Raw genomic sequence first — 17,213 nt, forward strand, 5'->3', positions numbered from 1 at the left:
ACACATCGATATCGTCGAGCCCTTACCCCCCTCAGGCCCCTTCCGTTACATACTGTCCGCAATTGACAGGTTTACCCGCTGGGTAGAGGTAATTCCTCTCACTACTATCACAGCCGATGCAGTGGCCCGAGCCCTGCTGTTAATGTGGATCTCGCGCTTCGACTGCCCAGTCTCCGTCACCACCGACCAGGGCCGCCAGTTCGAGTCTGCCCTCTTCCGACAGCTTTGTGAACTGTGTGGGGTGAAATGATTTAGGACTACAGCATACCACCCCCAGAGCAATGGGCTTGTGGAACGCTGGCACCGAACGCTTAAAGCTTCCCTGATGTGCCACGGAGGTGAGTGGGCCGATGCTTTACCATGGGTAATGTTAGGCGTTCGGGCCACGTACAAAGAGGACCTTGGCGCATCCCTGGCAGAGGTACTGTATGGAGAACCCCTCACACTCCCAGCAGAGTTAGTCGAGCCTTCCCTTCCTCCAGATCAAATCTGCGACTCGACATTCGTCGGGCAGGTCAAGGAGCTAATTGCTAACATCCACGTGCCGCCTCCTCGACCACACACGCCCCCTCCCGTATTTCTGCATAAGGACTTGGCGTCGTGCACTCATGTCATGGTGCGTGATGACACCATCCGACCGGCACTCAGACCTCCATATACGGGCCCGCACAGAGTCATATCACGGCGTACCAACACGTTCGAAGTGCTCATTAACAGCACGCCTCAAACGGTATCCGTCTGCCGCCTCAAACCTGCATGGACTCTGGGAGAACTGCCCGATACCCCACCCAGTCAGACCCCATCCCCTGCTGCACCCACCTCGCATGAGGCATCTACCGACAGTCCATGGATGAGCAACGCCCATTCCCACACGTGTGACGTTCCCCACTCCCAGTCGTGTGACAGTGCTACAGGTGCGTGTGACATTCCTATGCAGAGTGATGCGTGTGATGACTTACCCTCCTACAGGCAGCCCCTCGCCTCTCCCCTGTTAGGATTCAGTGATGTATCAGGGACCAGCCTCAGAGCGTGTGATGTCACCGATGACGACTCGTGTGGAGATTCTGTCAACCCGTATAAGGAAGTGGTAGTGAATGTCAACACAGATCTTATTTGCAGCTCTAATGTGTTTTTTGTTATGCAGCTGGGTAATGTGTACATCTTCTATGAACAAGCCAGCTTCCCCAGTGACAACTTAACTCACATTCATCTCCTCCAGTCTGTCCCCTTGCCTGTTGGTACTGACCCATCAACGGTCAAAGTCCTACATACCGCCACAGGCATTCAGATCCGCTATCCTGGCCCCTCACAACCCACCATCCCCTCCCCAGATCCCTCAACTGCTGTACGAGGATTCACCCGGTCAGGCAGGACCATCCGCCCCCCTCGCTGGCTCGAAGACTTCAATTACTAATGTAATGTAATGTAAGGTATGGTTTCTGATTAAACACCCTCTCCCTCCCCCCTGGGTGTTCCCTTTACATGTATGCCCCAATATTTATGTTTGTGCTCCACACTCTAGGGGGGGGGGGGGGGGGGGGGGCTAATGTGGCGACTATCGACCAAGTCGCGGGTAATATCTTTGTTTTTGGCAAGCTCTTTGCCCCAGTCTGTGGTCGCGCGTGAAAGTGTACGGACGTGTACCGAGAATTCAGAATGTAAACAACTGTATATGTGTGCTTACGAAAAATAAAAATAGTGTTTATTACATGTGGTGTAGCGTGCATCACCCTACCATGCTAAACCCATATGTGTAATGTTGTCTGGATACAACAGTCTGATCCCCTTAATGTGTTCGGGTTACTGGACAGTATAGTTTACACAGCTGACCATCAGCCATAAGCCATAGTAACCAGACAATGCTGGATATACCACTCCATATGGATATTCATCATCTGTCAAATTGGAGATTATATTATCCAGGCACGCATCTAATCAGGTTGGCTTATCATTCACACAGTGCAAGTTGTTGGATTTTCACAGGTTTTGAAACTGAGTGACAGTTGGGGTTTTACGTGTGATGTCAATATTAATGTCACCAATGTCTCATGGTGCCTATATTGTGCCATCACGAACTTATTTAGAGCCTCCATTTGATCAATAAACTGATTAATATCTGAGGTTGGGGTGTGATCGATAGAGATAAGCACTATGTTTGGTTTAGGAAATAATACTGCAACAGCTTCAAAAAGTTGTTCCTTCCAAAACTGATCAGCTTTCTGTGTTATATATTCATCATTAAAATTACCTCCACACACTTATTTTATGGGTTACCAGAAAAACATTGTGCAGTTTCCTTAGAGTTTTGAAATAGGGTTTCAGGACTTGTATAACTCAGAAAACAGACTGATCATATGTATCAAAACTTTTTCAGCTTCACAGGATACTGCATCTTTGGAAATGCAACTAGAAGTGACTAATTTACAAAACTGCACTCTTCATAAGAACAGGAACTCAGCAGAATGAATTTCTTGTCATGTTATTGTGATATACATGTAAAAATGTTTCTCAAACTACACAGAAATACGAACAATATCATCTACATTTGAGTCAACATATCGTTGTGAACACCTTTTTATGACAAGAAAAGGTAAAACCATAGAAATATCCCACCTTCACAATCCAGTGATGAAAAGTATTCTGCATCTCATGATCTGACACCAAATATATCATCAATTGTGAATAAAAATAAATGTCATATTACACGAATATAATAAAATGTTAGTGTTTTACTTTGGTTAATCTTTTGTTAAATATGTTATGATACAACTGTATCTGCTTGGTCATCATCTCCTCAAAAACCACTAATATTGTGGGTAAGTGTTGATCCACACATAAGTTATTTTCCTGATCCTGTCCTCATTTTCTTTAAATCAGTTCAGACAAATGTTTAGATGGTTCCTTCATGATACCAAGGCCAATTCCTTCCACCACCTGCATCCAGTTCACGTAGCGCAATTTTCTCTAATGACATTATTGTTTGTTGGATGTTAAAAGCTAACTTTCCTCCTATTAAAATTACTGCCATCTGTTCCTCCTTTTCTTCTTCTTCTTCTTCTTCTTTTAAGGTGTTTAATACAACATAATTTCAATGTTTCAGGATCTTCCCTCCTACTCATCAGCTACCAAATCTCATCTGATATTTCAGACTTGCAAGTGAGGTCTCATAATGAACCATTTCTTCACAACTTTAGATTGTTTTTGAATTTATAGGTGTTATTGTCTTAAATTCCCAAAAACTAACATCATTTTGAAGAGTTTTATTCCTGAAACATTTGGACAGTTTTATCTCATATGTTGTACTATTTTCTCTAAAAATTTTCCAGCTATGACATCAGAAGAGAAGTAGATGGTCAAAGTGTTGAGGTATGTGTGGTGCTCTTCTCTGAGTGCACTTCCCCCAAAAGTGGAGTGAGAGTAGGTCAATTTTATTTATAACTCTGTGGAAATAAGAAGCATTAAATAACTGATGTCCCCATTTCAGAAATGATGCTGAGATCAGTACCACCCCTAAAAACTTAACCACAGGAGAAAACTATGATATCTGATTGTCAACACAATGTAAAACTCCTTGTATAAAATGCGCTTTACCATCTAAAGATGAATGTCGGTATGAAACTTATAATGGTTGTACTTTAAATAAATATTTTAATTAATGATGGAAGTTTTAATCTTCAATATGAAACCACCTGTATTTTGAAACAGCCATGGTCTCAATAAGACAATAATATGATGAAAAGAAGAGGACCTGGCAATGTGTTGAAGCTTTGAGTTTGTTTCTGAGATCTGGCTGGATGGTTAAACTGATAGCACACCATTTATGGGAGGACTGGATCTGGGTCAAATAAAAGTTTAGGACAAAGTTTTAAATTTTCATACCCAGTTAAGATCATGATAAAATATAATTTTAATTTACCTTATCCATTTACTGATTTGTGTTTTCAAGCAAATAATATTTGTGTCAGAATACAGAACTTCAGTTTGTTTATTATAGATGAATACATATTCTGCATGGAAATTGTTCTGTGCTATGTTGTAACAGGTACAAATGACAGTAGAGAGATGACAGAGTTGAGTGTAGATCTCTTTATGGCTGTTGAATACACTACTCAATAAATTTAGGTAACTCACTTAATGTAATGCTTATATTTTCCAATTTTTGAGACAGTAGCTAAATAAGGTAGCTGCTGCACATTTATGAACTTGACATGTACACATTAAGGATAATCATATAATTTTATATGGGTTTTCTTGCTTTTAAAATTTGTGTGGACTAATGACTCATAGTTATCAAATTACTCTAAGACCAAACGTTACCACTGAACTTTTTTTGTTGCAAAAATCAGATGAATTACATTATAATGTAAATAAATGAAGTTAGTTAAAAATTCCTTACCATCATCAAAAAATTTCTTCTGTACATTGAGAAAGTAATATGGTGAATATACAACTGGTATCAAAGGAACTTGCATTCTTATAGCTGAATGGAATGCACCCTTCTTAAAAGGAAGCAATGATCGTCGGTCTTTATTACGAGTACCTTCAGGAAAAACCCAGAGTTTAATCTGAAAAAAAGAATAAAAATGTGCTGTAATGCATCTAGGATTTCATTTTTAAAAAAGCGTGACAGCAGTACACGTAATGAGCTATTTCTATAACATCTGTCACTGTATCTCCTACTATAAAGCAAAATATCCCTACTGCAGTGTCTCCGTCAACCATATACTTTCTTGCCTTCACCTGTGTGTCTATATTCTTACCTACAGCTCAACATACCCTCTACACAGTGAGTGATTGTCTTTTCTCATACCATTCTGCATCTTTATATAATTTGTGTGTACCATTGAAATCAATAGGTACCTTCTTGCCAGTAGTTGAAATGTATTTAGCTAAATGTGGCATACTAAATTTGATATACCATAAATTACTGGGTCATTTCACCAAATGAGAAATGTGTGCAAGATTGACAAGTTCACTCTCCAAAATCAGGTTAGAATAACTTTGTTTATTATCAGTGATTGAAATGGTGGATATCAAAACATGTTGTTAGCTTCAGCAAACAGAATTTATTACCGATTCCTCCCAGTTTGTCAGTATTCCACTAATACATGGCAGATGTCTTCTGCAGTGTGTTTGCAGGATTCAAAGGGACAGCACAATTAATAATAACACATCCTCTACCTAACCCCTCAGCTGCAGTATCCACCAATTCATGTCTCCAGAAGTACATTCATGTTACCTAGCAAAAGATACCTCCTCCAGCTATACATTGACATTATCTAGCAAATGATATCTCATCCTCCCTCTGAATTTTTGAATGTAGAAGACTGTCTATGATTAAAAGAGATACTTTATCTTCAAGACATGTTGCATAAATGTTCTGTGAGATGTCACAGTCATTTACTACCACTATAATAAAACCTTTGTATTGACCACAGTTTTTATTGACTTTGTTATACTTTATGCATTTCAGTATCTGCAATAAAATGGGATTGCTCTGATTCAGAGTTTTTCACTGAGTGCTCTGAATAATAAGTGTGTAAAAATACAAGTGCATACTGGAATGCAATGCCTCCAAATTTTTATGTGACAACTCTTAAAGCTTTTTAAATGAAACAAACTTTATTAACATTCTACAACTTTATTCTTCATACCTACATATTTATTTGTCAGCATCATCACACTGGTGATAAACACATGTCTCCCAATGAGACACCAGTTTGTTGATACCATCACTGTAGAATGTTTGACTGTATTGACTCTGCTAGTACCACTGCATCACTATCAATGTGAAGTCCTCAAAAAGTGTTCTTTAAGTTTTGGAAACATGAAAATTGGATGGGACAAAGTCAGGACTGTATAGAGGATGATCTATGACAGTGAATGCAAGGAGCTGGATATTTGCAGATATCATAGCACCCTTGTGTGGTCTGGCATTGTCATGCTGAATGAAGGGGTGTTCCATGTGCAGAAAAACTCTTCAAATTCATGCTCTGAATTTTCTTAGGGTCTTGCAGTACCTTGCAGAGTTTGTGGTGGTGCCTTTAAGCAGGAATCCCAAATGCACTACACCTTGAACATTCCAGAACAGTGTGAGTATGACTTTGCCTGTTGATAGGATGGTCCTCATCTTTTTTGGCATCAGTAATCCTTTGTAGTAGAACTCTGCTGATGCTCTCTTATTTTTGGGGTCAAAATTATGAACTCAGCTTCCATCGCCTGTCATGGTGCTGTTGAGGAATCCATCACCCTCACACTAAAAATGCAAAAGAAATCATTGACGAATGTCCAGTGTCTTCCCTTTCTTGTCAGGAGTGAGCATGCAAGGCACCCACCAGGCACACAATTTTCTGCATTGTAGTTCTGCAATTATGGCCTGTACGTGCTCTCATGATACGCCACTCATCTGACAGCTGTGACTGTGTTATCCAACAATTTTCTCCACCGAGTTCATCAACCTGATTCTGATGAATCTCATTGACTGCCGCACTCAGTCATCCACTCTGAGCCCTTGTCACACATGATGAGGTCAGTACCACTGTTTCCTTTATTATGAGCATAAACAATCCAACATTGCACATTACTGCTGTTGACACAGTCATCACCATACAATGCTTTCATTCTTCTATATATTTCAACTGGGGTACATTTTCTTCTGCTAGGAACTCAGTTACCACATGCTGTTTCTCATTCACCAACATAGTTATGTCACACACCACCATGTTACATGTTACAATTCTAAGTCCTCCAGCAGCAAAGTGTTGCAGCTTGTGTCAGTGAGGTGCAGAAGTTGACCAAATAATATATATGATATGTAATACCTCAACTGATATTGAGAACAGAATAAAAAATTCAGAAGCATTACTTTTCATCATGCCATTCTAGTACTGCAGTGAAGATGAAGATGATGTAAGGAGGCAATTTCCACTGTCTGTTTTGACTGTATTTTTATTCATTCCAATGGACTGCAAAATATTGAATGAATCTTCTGTTTCATTTGTTCTTATATGCTGTTTTCTAATTCCTTAGCCAAAAAGTGTAAATAAAAGATACATTAGGTTGAAATACTCAAACAAGTTAGGAACAAAAGCATACAAATAAAAGGAAATGGAGGTAAGAAAGAAAAAAGGCTGATAACAATAAGACACTTGTTATTCCATAATCAGTGACTAGATTTACTACATGTGTGATTGTCTCAGCTGGTTCATTATTGCAACTCTCAGTAACCCTCTTTGTTGCATCTCTGTTGGAGAGACATAGTGCATGGATCTGCTAGACTTTTCAGTAGACATGGTGCTTTGAGCCATATTTCCTCTTTAATGTTCATGCCATTCAGACACTGCACAGCTCCAATTAGTGCCAAATTGTCCAGTGCTCTCCAGCCAGTGTAAAGTTGTGCATGACACAGGCTGAGATCACTGTACTGTAGGAGTGCACAGTAGCTACATGCACATGTGGTCACATGATGCACTAGTGGTGGTAATTTTCTAAGTGATCACAGGGAGAAAAGGGGGTGGGGGGTATAGACAAGCACAGGTAAATCCCAGAAATAGGTTGAGCTCTAAATGTAAAATGTCACACAGATTTAAGAATTTGATAGCTAATTGGAGAAAAGAGGACACAAAATTAAACTGAGCATCTGCAGTTCAGTTGAATTTATGATTAATTAAATTCATTTATTTTAGAGACAGTGATTACAAGAAAGAAATTACAAGACTAATCTTGCCTTTCACACATGTTTCATCTAAGTTAAGAATTTAGGAGCTGGTGAATTTTTTCTCTGGTGTTCTGTAACAAAATGCACTGTCTGACAAATAAAGTGAAGCACTCAGAAGGGGAGGAGGAAATGGAAAGAAACTTCACAAGCTGAGAGGATATGTAATGATAATTTAGTGATTACAAAATTTAGCCAAATTTACAAAGAACTGAGCAGTATGAGCCTACTTATCAATATGATGTTGCAACCCATCTGGCCTGGATGCATGCACTGATTCAATTGGGAAGGGTGTCATATAGCTGATGAAGCCTCTCGTAAGGCTAGGTGGCACACAACTTTTGTAACTGGCTCTTGATATCCTGAATACTGGCACTGGGATGACCTGAACTCTGTTCTTTCAGGCACCAATCTGAGGTTCTTACTGGCCACAGGATTACTTCAGCATCACACAGATAGTTCATAGAGACACATACCACATGTGGACAAGTATTGTCTTGTTGAAAAATGGCACCATGATAATGACATATGAGAGGTAACACATGAGGAAGCAGGATGTCTGTGATGTACCATTGCAATGTCAGTGTGCCTTCAGTCATTACCAGCTGAGATCTGAAGTCATATTTGATGTTCCTCACATAATGACACCTAACATTGCAGTGCCTCTTCAAAACAAACAACTGACATACTCACGAAAAATAGTCATCTGGGGTATGTCAAACTGTGATTCATCACTAAACATATTCTACATCTACATCTACATTTATACTCCGCAAGCCACCCAACGGTGTGTGGCGGAGGGCACTTTACATGCCACTGTCATTACCTCCCTTTCCTGTTCCAGTCGCGTATGGTTCGCGGGAAGAATGACTGTCTGAAAGCCTCCATGCGCGCTCTAATCTCTCTAATTTTACATTCTTGATCTCCTCGGGAGGTATAAGTAGGGGGAAGCAATATATTCGATACCTCATCCAGAAACGCACTCTCTCGAAACCTGGCGAGCAAGCTACACCGCGATGCAGAGCGCCTCTCTTGCAGAGTCTGCCACTTGAGTTTATTAAACATCTCCGTAACGCTATCACAGTTACCAAATAACCCTGTGACGAAACGAGCCGCTCTTCTTTGGATCTTCTCTATCTCCTCCGTCAGACCTATCTGGTACGGATCCCACACTGATGAGCAATACTCAAGTATAGGTCGAACGAGTGTTTTGTAAGCCACCTCCTTTGTTGATGGACTACATTTTCTAAGCACTCTCCCAATGAATCTCAACCTGGTACCCGCCTTACCAACAATTAATTTCATATGATCATTCCACTTCAAATCGTTCCGCATGCATACTCCCAGATATTTTACAGAAGTAACTGCTACCAGTGTTTGTTCCGCTATCATATAATCATACAATAAAGGATCCTTCTTTCTATGTATTCGCAATACATTACATTTGTCTATGTTAAGGGTCAGTTGCCACTCCCTGCACCAAGTGCCTATCCGCTGCAGATCTTCCTGCATTTCGCTACAATTTTCTAATGCTGCAACTTCTCTGTATACTACAGCATCATCCGCGAAAAGCCGCATGGAACTTCCGACACTATCTACTAGGTCATTTATATATATTGTGAAAAGCAATGGTCCCATAACACTCCCCTGTGGTACGCCAGAGGTTACTTTAACATCTGTAGACGTTTCTCCATTGATAACAACATGCTGTGTTCTGTTTGCTAAAAACTCTTCAATCCAGCCACACAGCTGGTCTGATATTCCGTAGGCTCTTACTTTGTTTATCAGGCGACAGTGCGGAACTGTATCGAACGCCTTCTGGAAGTCAAGAAAAATAGCATCTACCTGGGAGCCTGTATCTAATATTTTCTGGGTCTCATGAACAAATAAAGCGAGTTGGGTCTCACACGATCGCTGTTTCCGGAATCCATGTTGATTCCTACATAGTAGATTCTGGGTTTCCAAAAACGACATGATACTCGAGCAAAAAACATGTTCTAAAATTCTACAACAGATCGACGTCAGAGATATAGGTCTATAGTTTTGCGCATCTGCTCGACGACCCTTCTTGAAGACTGGGACTATCTGTGCTCTTTTCCAATCATTTGGAACCCTCCGTTCCTCTAGAGACTTGCGGTACACGGCTGTTAGAAGGGGGGCAAGTTCTTTCGCGTACTCTGTGTAGAATCGAATTGGTATCCCGTCAGGTCCAGTGGACTTTCCTCTATTGAGTGATTCCAGTTGCTTTTCTATTCCTTGGACACTTATTTCGATGTCAGCCATTTTTTCGTTTGTGCGAGGATTTAGAGAAGGAACTGCAGTGCGGTCTTCCTCTGTGAAACAGCTTTGGAAAAAGGTGTTTAGTATTTCAGCTTTACGCGTGTCATCCTCTGTTTCAATGCCATCATCATCCCGTAGTGTCTGGATATGCTGTTTCGAGCCACTTACTGATTTAACGTAAGACCAGAACTTCCTAGGATTTTCTGTCAAGTCGGTACATAGAATTTTACTTTCGAATTCACTGAACGCTTCATGCATAGCCCTCCTTACGCTAACTTTGACATCGTTTAGCTTCTGTTTGTCTGAGAGGTTTTGGCTGCGTTTAAACTTGGAGTGAAGCTCTCTTTGCTTTCACAGTAGTTTCCTAACTTTGTTGTTGTACCACGGTGGGTTTTTCCCGTCCCTCACAGTTTTACTCGGCACGTACCTGTCTAAAACGCATTTTACGATTGCCTTGAACTTTTTCCATAAACACTCAACATTGTCAGTGTCGGAACAGAAATTTTCGTTTTGATCTGTTAGGTAGTCTGAAATCTGCCTTCTATTACTCTTGCTAAACAGATAAACCTTCCTCCCTTTTTTTATATTCCTATTAACTTTCATATTCAGGGATACTGCAACGGCCTTATGATCACTGATTCCCTGTTCTGTACATACAGAGTCGAAAAGTTCGGGTCTGTTTGTTATCAGTAGGTCCAAGATGTTATCTCCACGAGTCGGTTCTCTGTTTAATTGCTCGAGGTAATTTTCGGATAGTGCACTCAGTATAATGTCACTCGATGCTCTGTCCCTACCACCCGTCCTAAACATCTGAGTGTCCCAGTCTATATCTGGTAAATTGAAATCTCCACCTAAGACTATAACATGCTAAGAAAATTTATGTGAAATGTATTCCAAATTTTCTCTCAGTTGTTCTGCCACTAATGCTGCTGAGTCGGGAGGTCGGTAAAAGGAGCCAATTATTAACCTAGGTCGGTTGTTGAGTGTAACCTCCACCCATAATAATTCACAGGAACTACACACTTCTACTTCACTACAGGATAAACTACTACCAACAGCGACGAACACTCCACCACCGGTTGCATGCAATCTATCCTTTCTAAACACCGTCTGTACCTTTGTAAAAATTTCGGCAGAATTTATCTCTGGCTTAAGCCAGCTTTCTGTACCTATAACGATTTCAGCTTCGGTGCTTTCTATCAGCGCTTGAAGTTCTGGTACTTTACCAACGCAGCTTTCATGCTATTCATCAGCAGTCCGTGCTATTCATCAGCATAGCACCTCACCCAACACAGCTGCTTATTTTGTACTAATGGCAGGCTATGCATCGTGGTCTGACTGCTGCTAGTCTCCAGCCAACCATGTCAATGACACAGGATGTTACAGGAAGTCCAATACTTGTTCTAAGATGGCAGATGCAGATCTGAAGGGGTTACAGTGTGCTTCGTGCAGAGTATGGTGATCCTCCCATGTGGTGGTCAGATGTGATTGAGTGGAATTTTGCCGGCCGCTGTGGCCGAGCGGTTCTAGGCACTTCAGTCCAGAACCACGCTGCTGCTACGGTCGCAGGTTCGAATCCTGCCTTGGGCATGGATGTGTGTGATGTCCTTAGATTAGTTAGGTTTAAGTAGTTCTAAGTCTAGGGGCTGATGACCTCAGATGTTATGTCCAATAGTGCTTAGAGCCATTTGAACCATTTTGACTGGAATTTTGACAATGGGTATACCAGCCCTCACATTCCCAGACAGTCCAAATGCCCAAAGAAAAATGTAATGAAATGTATGTTTGGCATTTTTGGTTAGCAGTCTCCTTCTGGGGAGTTCAGCCGTCTGTTGTAAGTCTTTCTATTTGATGCCACTTTGGTGATTTGCATGTCAGTAATGATGAAATGCTGATGAGGATAACATACACACACAGCCCTGAGCAGAGTAAATCCTCAACCTGCCTGCGAACTGAACACATGTCCCCAGGAACGAGAGTCAGCAATGCTAACCACAAGACCATAAGCTGCTGATGCCCCACAGTTCTGGATATTACATTATTAGACCAGCTGGCCAAATGTCGGGTGCCGAGAATACTGTCTCATATGAGTACACAGCGCCCCCGGGTCCTGTGCAGTGATCACTCAATATCTGGCACTGTTCACGCCACATATATACCCTACCAGACCTGACACCTATAACACTATTGCCCTATGGTGGTCTTTATACCTGTATCAGAGAACTGAAATTTAAAGACCCATCAATGGTGTGTATGTGTAAGAAATTACACTGACTTCCAACCTTGCTTCTAGGTGCTTCACGTTTTTTGTAAGGCACTATATTAAACCATCAGACATCAAAGAGAAAGTGATTATGTGTTACAAATAGTTGAGATCATATGCTGCTAGTAACTTAGGTCTTTATGTAAACCAACTCATCCACAGGGTCATGATGAAGCTCACTACAAATTCCTGTTTCAAACTAACTGAAATGTAGACAAACAAGTTACAAGAAGGGTATCAGTTACAACTCTTACTCACTGTCTTGTTTTTCTTATGGTATGCAAACTGTCAGAGAGAGACTAAAATTCTTACTTATTGGTGTTTATAACAACATACCCACTGCCTCTCTATAGCAAGTTAATACACATGGCAGTATGGCTCACACCTCTCAATGGACCCTTTGAAGTACTGATATCTTTGGCCTGGAAGGCAGATTGGTTTCTCAGCAGCAGAATACATCTGAGATCTAATATAATTTGCTCTCTAGTGTCAGTGGGCTGCATAATTACACAACACTCTGAACTTGTTTGAGGAACTACTCATATCATATAATTTTCTATGTAATAACACAAATAGGCTGTCCTCTGCATTGAAATATTGACACATATGTGATAAATACACTGATCAGCCAGAATGTTATGACTACCAACCTACTGTTAATATAAAACCATCCAGGAGATAGCAGCATCACCTGCTTAGGAATGACTGCTTGTCACAAATGCACAGTGCATGTAGTATCAGTGAGTGTGCTGTCCGTGTGTAGAATGTGGAAGGTGCACGATCTACCTGAGTTTGACCAAGGACAGATTGCAATGACCTGGAGGTTTGGCATGAGCATTTCGGAAATTGCACAACTTCTCAAGTATTTGAGAAGTACTGCTGTGAGTGTCTTCAACAAGTGGCAAAACCAAGGTGAAACTACATCTAGACATTATGGGGTTGCGCGGCCACCCCTCAATACAGATGTTGGACGTTGTAGGCTGGGCAGACTGGTAAAACAGGACAGATGCTGAACTGTACAAGAAATAATATCAAACTTTCATGCTGGTCAGAGTAGAAGTGTGTCTGAAAACAGTGCACCAAACACTCCTAATGATGAGCCTCCACAGCCGACTGCCCCTGCACATGTCAGTGTTAACACCACGACATCGGCAACTATGACTGAAATGGGCACTGGATGTTGGTGCAGTGGGTGGTCTGATGAATTCCAATACCTCTTTCAGCATGTCAAAGGGAGGGCTCGAATTCATTGTCTTCCAGGGGAACAGTTCCTTGACACCACTACTGCAGGATGGAGACAAACTGGTGGCGGCTCCATTACGCTCTGGAGAACATTCATGTGGGCATCCAAGGGTCCATTGGAACTTGTGCAAGGCACCATAATGGCCAAGGAATATTGTACACACCCTCCAACAACCTACCAATCCCTCATTGCTTCCATGCTACAGTATACTGCCACTTTATCTGCACCACAGGTGGACATACTGGCTATTAGGTAGGTGACCATAATGTTTAGGCTGATCAGTGTAGTATGAGACTGCAGTAATTTGTGATTTACTCTACACATAAACTGAATTACACTTTATTCCCAAATATCCTTAATTTTTGCAATCACATGAAATTTCTGAGGTATGGTATGAAAGGTCCATTTCACTTTTGATAGTTTTCATATGCTTATTGGAAACTGTTCTATACATTAAAAGTAAAAATCTAATATCACAATTTACTCAATTATCTTAGTATACCTTTTTAGCGTTCAAAGTGTCTGTTGCAATATTTATTTGTTTCCTAGCTTGCTCAGGGTTACCTCTGTCAATAAATATTAGGCCTGCTAGCCAGGCTGCAAGTCCAAAAGGCCAAACCCAAAACACAGCTCTCCTTGCTATGACAGTGCATCTTCCCATTGTTTCCCACAAATTAAACATACCTGCAACATAAAAAATGTGACAGTTTCTATTACTAGATTGATAGTCATTAAATGGAAAATGAAATGGCAATATCATAAACAATATTTACAAATTTACTGTTCTGGATCAAAATTTCCATTTAAATCACAGTACAACAACATCGATTTCACTCTCCCTCCAACATCAAACGTTATTACTTGTGATGAATTGTTACTGATTTCAGGCTGTGATTTACATAAATACACATTCATATGGTAATGGAAAGTCCTGGATTAAGTGCAAGTAATGGAAGGAAGAGGGTTAAACATCCACCAATCAAGGGATGGGACAGTTGACAGAAACAGATACAAGATAGAAATTGTACTCGTTATTCAAATAGTCATGGGCACTGAGCAGTCAACAGGGACATAAACAAGAAATGCCCTCCTTCAGAGTTAACTAATGCAAAACATTTACACACACACACACACACACACACACACACACACACACACACACACACACAGGTAGCAAGGGAACAGGATAGAAATGTGGCACTTGCAAGCTTGCCTTGTCAGAGCTACAGGATGTTGCATGGGGCATATAATGATGTGACAGAGTGGGTTGGGATGGGAGGATAGAACAGAGGACGAGGACAGTGTGAGTGTAGATCGATGGGGCAAAGTGGAAAGAGAGGTATGGGGATAGCTGTAGAGGTGAGTACAGGACAGGGGCTCACAGAGGCTGATGCCAAGAGGATTGCAGGATCAAATAAATACTTATTACACAATTGACAAAGAACCAAATATATCTACAATACTTACAGACCTCCTAACATTACACATTAATTTTAAATGGAAAAAAATATATCTGAGATATAATCATCTTGAGGTTGAAGGTCTTCTGTCCATGTTTGCGTACAAATAGATTTGTTTTTGGAGGTGGTTCACCTTGAGCAAAATACAATTTCTTATTTTTCTTTTCATTCCCCACACATGTTTTGCTGAAGCTACAGCATCATCAGAGGATTTTATGTTATCTTCTTGTTGCCGTATACTGTGGATTTATTGGATTTTATGTAATTCAGTGTAATTCTTTTGTTTCACAGTATGTCATTTTTGCTCCTTTCCCCATTATCTTCACTGTGAAGGCCTGCACTAAGCAACTTTTTGTGTCATTGTTTACAAAAAACAGAAAGTTACTTAGTGGAGGCCTTCACAGTGAAGATAATGGGGAAACTGGCAAAAATGATAAACTGTGAAACAAAAAAACTACATTGAAACACATAAAATCCAAAAATCTGCATCATTTGGTAACAATAACATAACATAAAACACACTGTAGAAGTTGTAACTTCACAAAACAGGTCTGGGGAATAAAAAGAAAAATAACAGATTGTGTTTTGCTCATGGTGGACCCACTCCAAAAACAAATCTATCTGACATGTAATATGAGCCTAAGAGGTATGTAAGTAGCTGATGTAAGTAGCTGACTGGTTGAAAGTATACCTCTATGAAATTAAAGTTCATGCATTCATTAGTGAAATATTGCTGCAGTAACATATGCGTATGTTTATTGACTGATTCATTGTATGTATATGTACATGGAAAATGACATGCAGCAGAGTGGTATGTTTGGTGTTAGCTATATGAGATTAATAACTTTATGTTTCATAGAAACATGTTACATTATCATATACTCAAATACACAACTTTGTATTCTCAATTGATGTCTTGTAAAAACTTGCCACTTTTCCTGTAGTACTCCTAAGCTCACGGTTACTTATTAGTGTGTAATTCACATAATCACATAATTACAATATAACACTTTAGTATCATGCTGTTCCATAAGTGTTAGATAAGCAGAGGCACAAAGTAGCAACAAACACTACTGAAATACAAAACAAAATACAAGTTACAACAACACTTAAATGCAAATCTGTTGATTGCTTTCAACAATGTCCTTATAAAACTCTTCTGCTCCTTCTGTTCTGTTAAAACTCCTCCTAAATTCTAAGACATTCTTGTTGTTTTTCTTGCTGACTTGTTCTACTTTTCCAAGGTGGCTACTTTCCTCATTTCCTGACCGAGCGAGGTGGTGCAGTGGTTAGACACTGGACTCGCAATCGGGAGGACGACGGTTCAATCCCGCGTCCGGCCATTCTGATTTAGGTTTTCCGTGATTTCCCTCAATCACTCCAGGCAAATGCCGGGGTGGTTCCTTTCAAAGGGCACGGCCGACTTCCTTCCCCGTCCTTCCCTAATCTGATGAGTCCGATGACCTCGCTGTCTGGTCTCCTTCCCCGAAACAACCAACCAACCAACCTCATTTCCTGCCTGCAGTTTCTAGATTTTTGCACCTCATCGTCTACTGCACTTCCATTAAGTTTCCAATACTGACAATACATTCTTCTTAAGATTTTCATGTCATCACTTGCTGAGCTGTTATTTTGAAAGGCATCTTAGATCACTGGGCTTGAAATCCTTTGTTTACCAACATTTGTTTAGTATCTTGATGATGCCATGTTGTTCAAGAACTTTCATAATATTCAGTCAGTGAAAGAACGTGTTCAAAAATAAATGAATTGCATTCAGACCATTTTCTGGCTGGGACACTGCAAGGTTTCTGAGAAAATCCAGTAGAGCAGAGACAACTTGGTTGCATTCTTTCAGTACTGTTTCAAACCAAGCATAAAAAGCAGTCCTTTACTTTGTCTGTGCTTGGGAATAAATCCTAATGCACAAATTGTCTATAGAATACCTCACCTACAGAGAGCTTTGGTATTGGCTGGTTCTGTTGCATATCATGAAATACTTCAACCACATTTGGATTTTTCACGATTCATTATTGCATAGAACATTTGTGCACAGAGTTTGTGGCTAGTTATTAATTGTTTCTTTTTCTCTAAATCTTGTTCCTTTGGAGAATCTGTCTTTGGACAGCCCTGATGTTGCTTGAACTGTTGTGGCACATACAGATACAATCCAGCCATCATTTTTTCCCTTATGCTGTACTTTAACAAAGCAGTAATCTTCCTTTTTGCTTCTTTCTTGGTGTTCCTTCTGCCTGA

At 40.5% G+C, this 17,213-nt stretch overlaps 1 protein-coding gene across 3 annotated transcripts in view; it reads right to left on the reverse strand.

Annotated features, from left to right (window-relative positions):
- Positions 1 to 17,213, reverse strand: part of LOC124556701 (1-acyl-sn-glycerol-3-phosphate acyltransferase alpha-like) — a 713,163-nt gene that overhangs the window by 21,869 nt on the left and 674,081 nt on the right. For all 3 annotated transcript variants that reach the window (XM_047130675.1, XM_047130677.1, XM_047130674.1), the window contains 2 exons: positions 14,003 to 14,184; positions 4,397 to 4,565 (listed from right to left, as the gene is read on the reverse strand). In XM_047130675.1, coding sequence (XP_046986631.1) covers positions 4,397 to 4,565; positions 14,003 to 14,184 — 351 coding nt within the window. The remainder of the gene's footprint in view (positions 1 to 4,396; positions 4,566 to 14,002; positions 14,185 to 17,213) is intronic.

The sequence above is a fragment of the Schistocerca americana genome, chromosome X, assembly GCF_021461395.2.
Source record: "Schistocerca americana isolate TAMUIC-IGC-003095 chromosome X, iqSchAmer2.1, whole genome shotgun sequence".
NCBI classification, from domain to species: domain Eukaryota; kingdom Metazoa; phylum Arthropoda; class Insecta; order Orthoptera; family Acrididae; genus Schistocerca; species Schistocerca americana.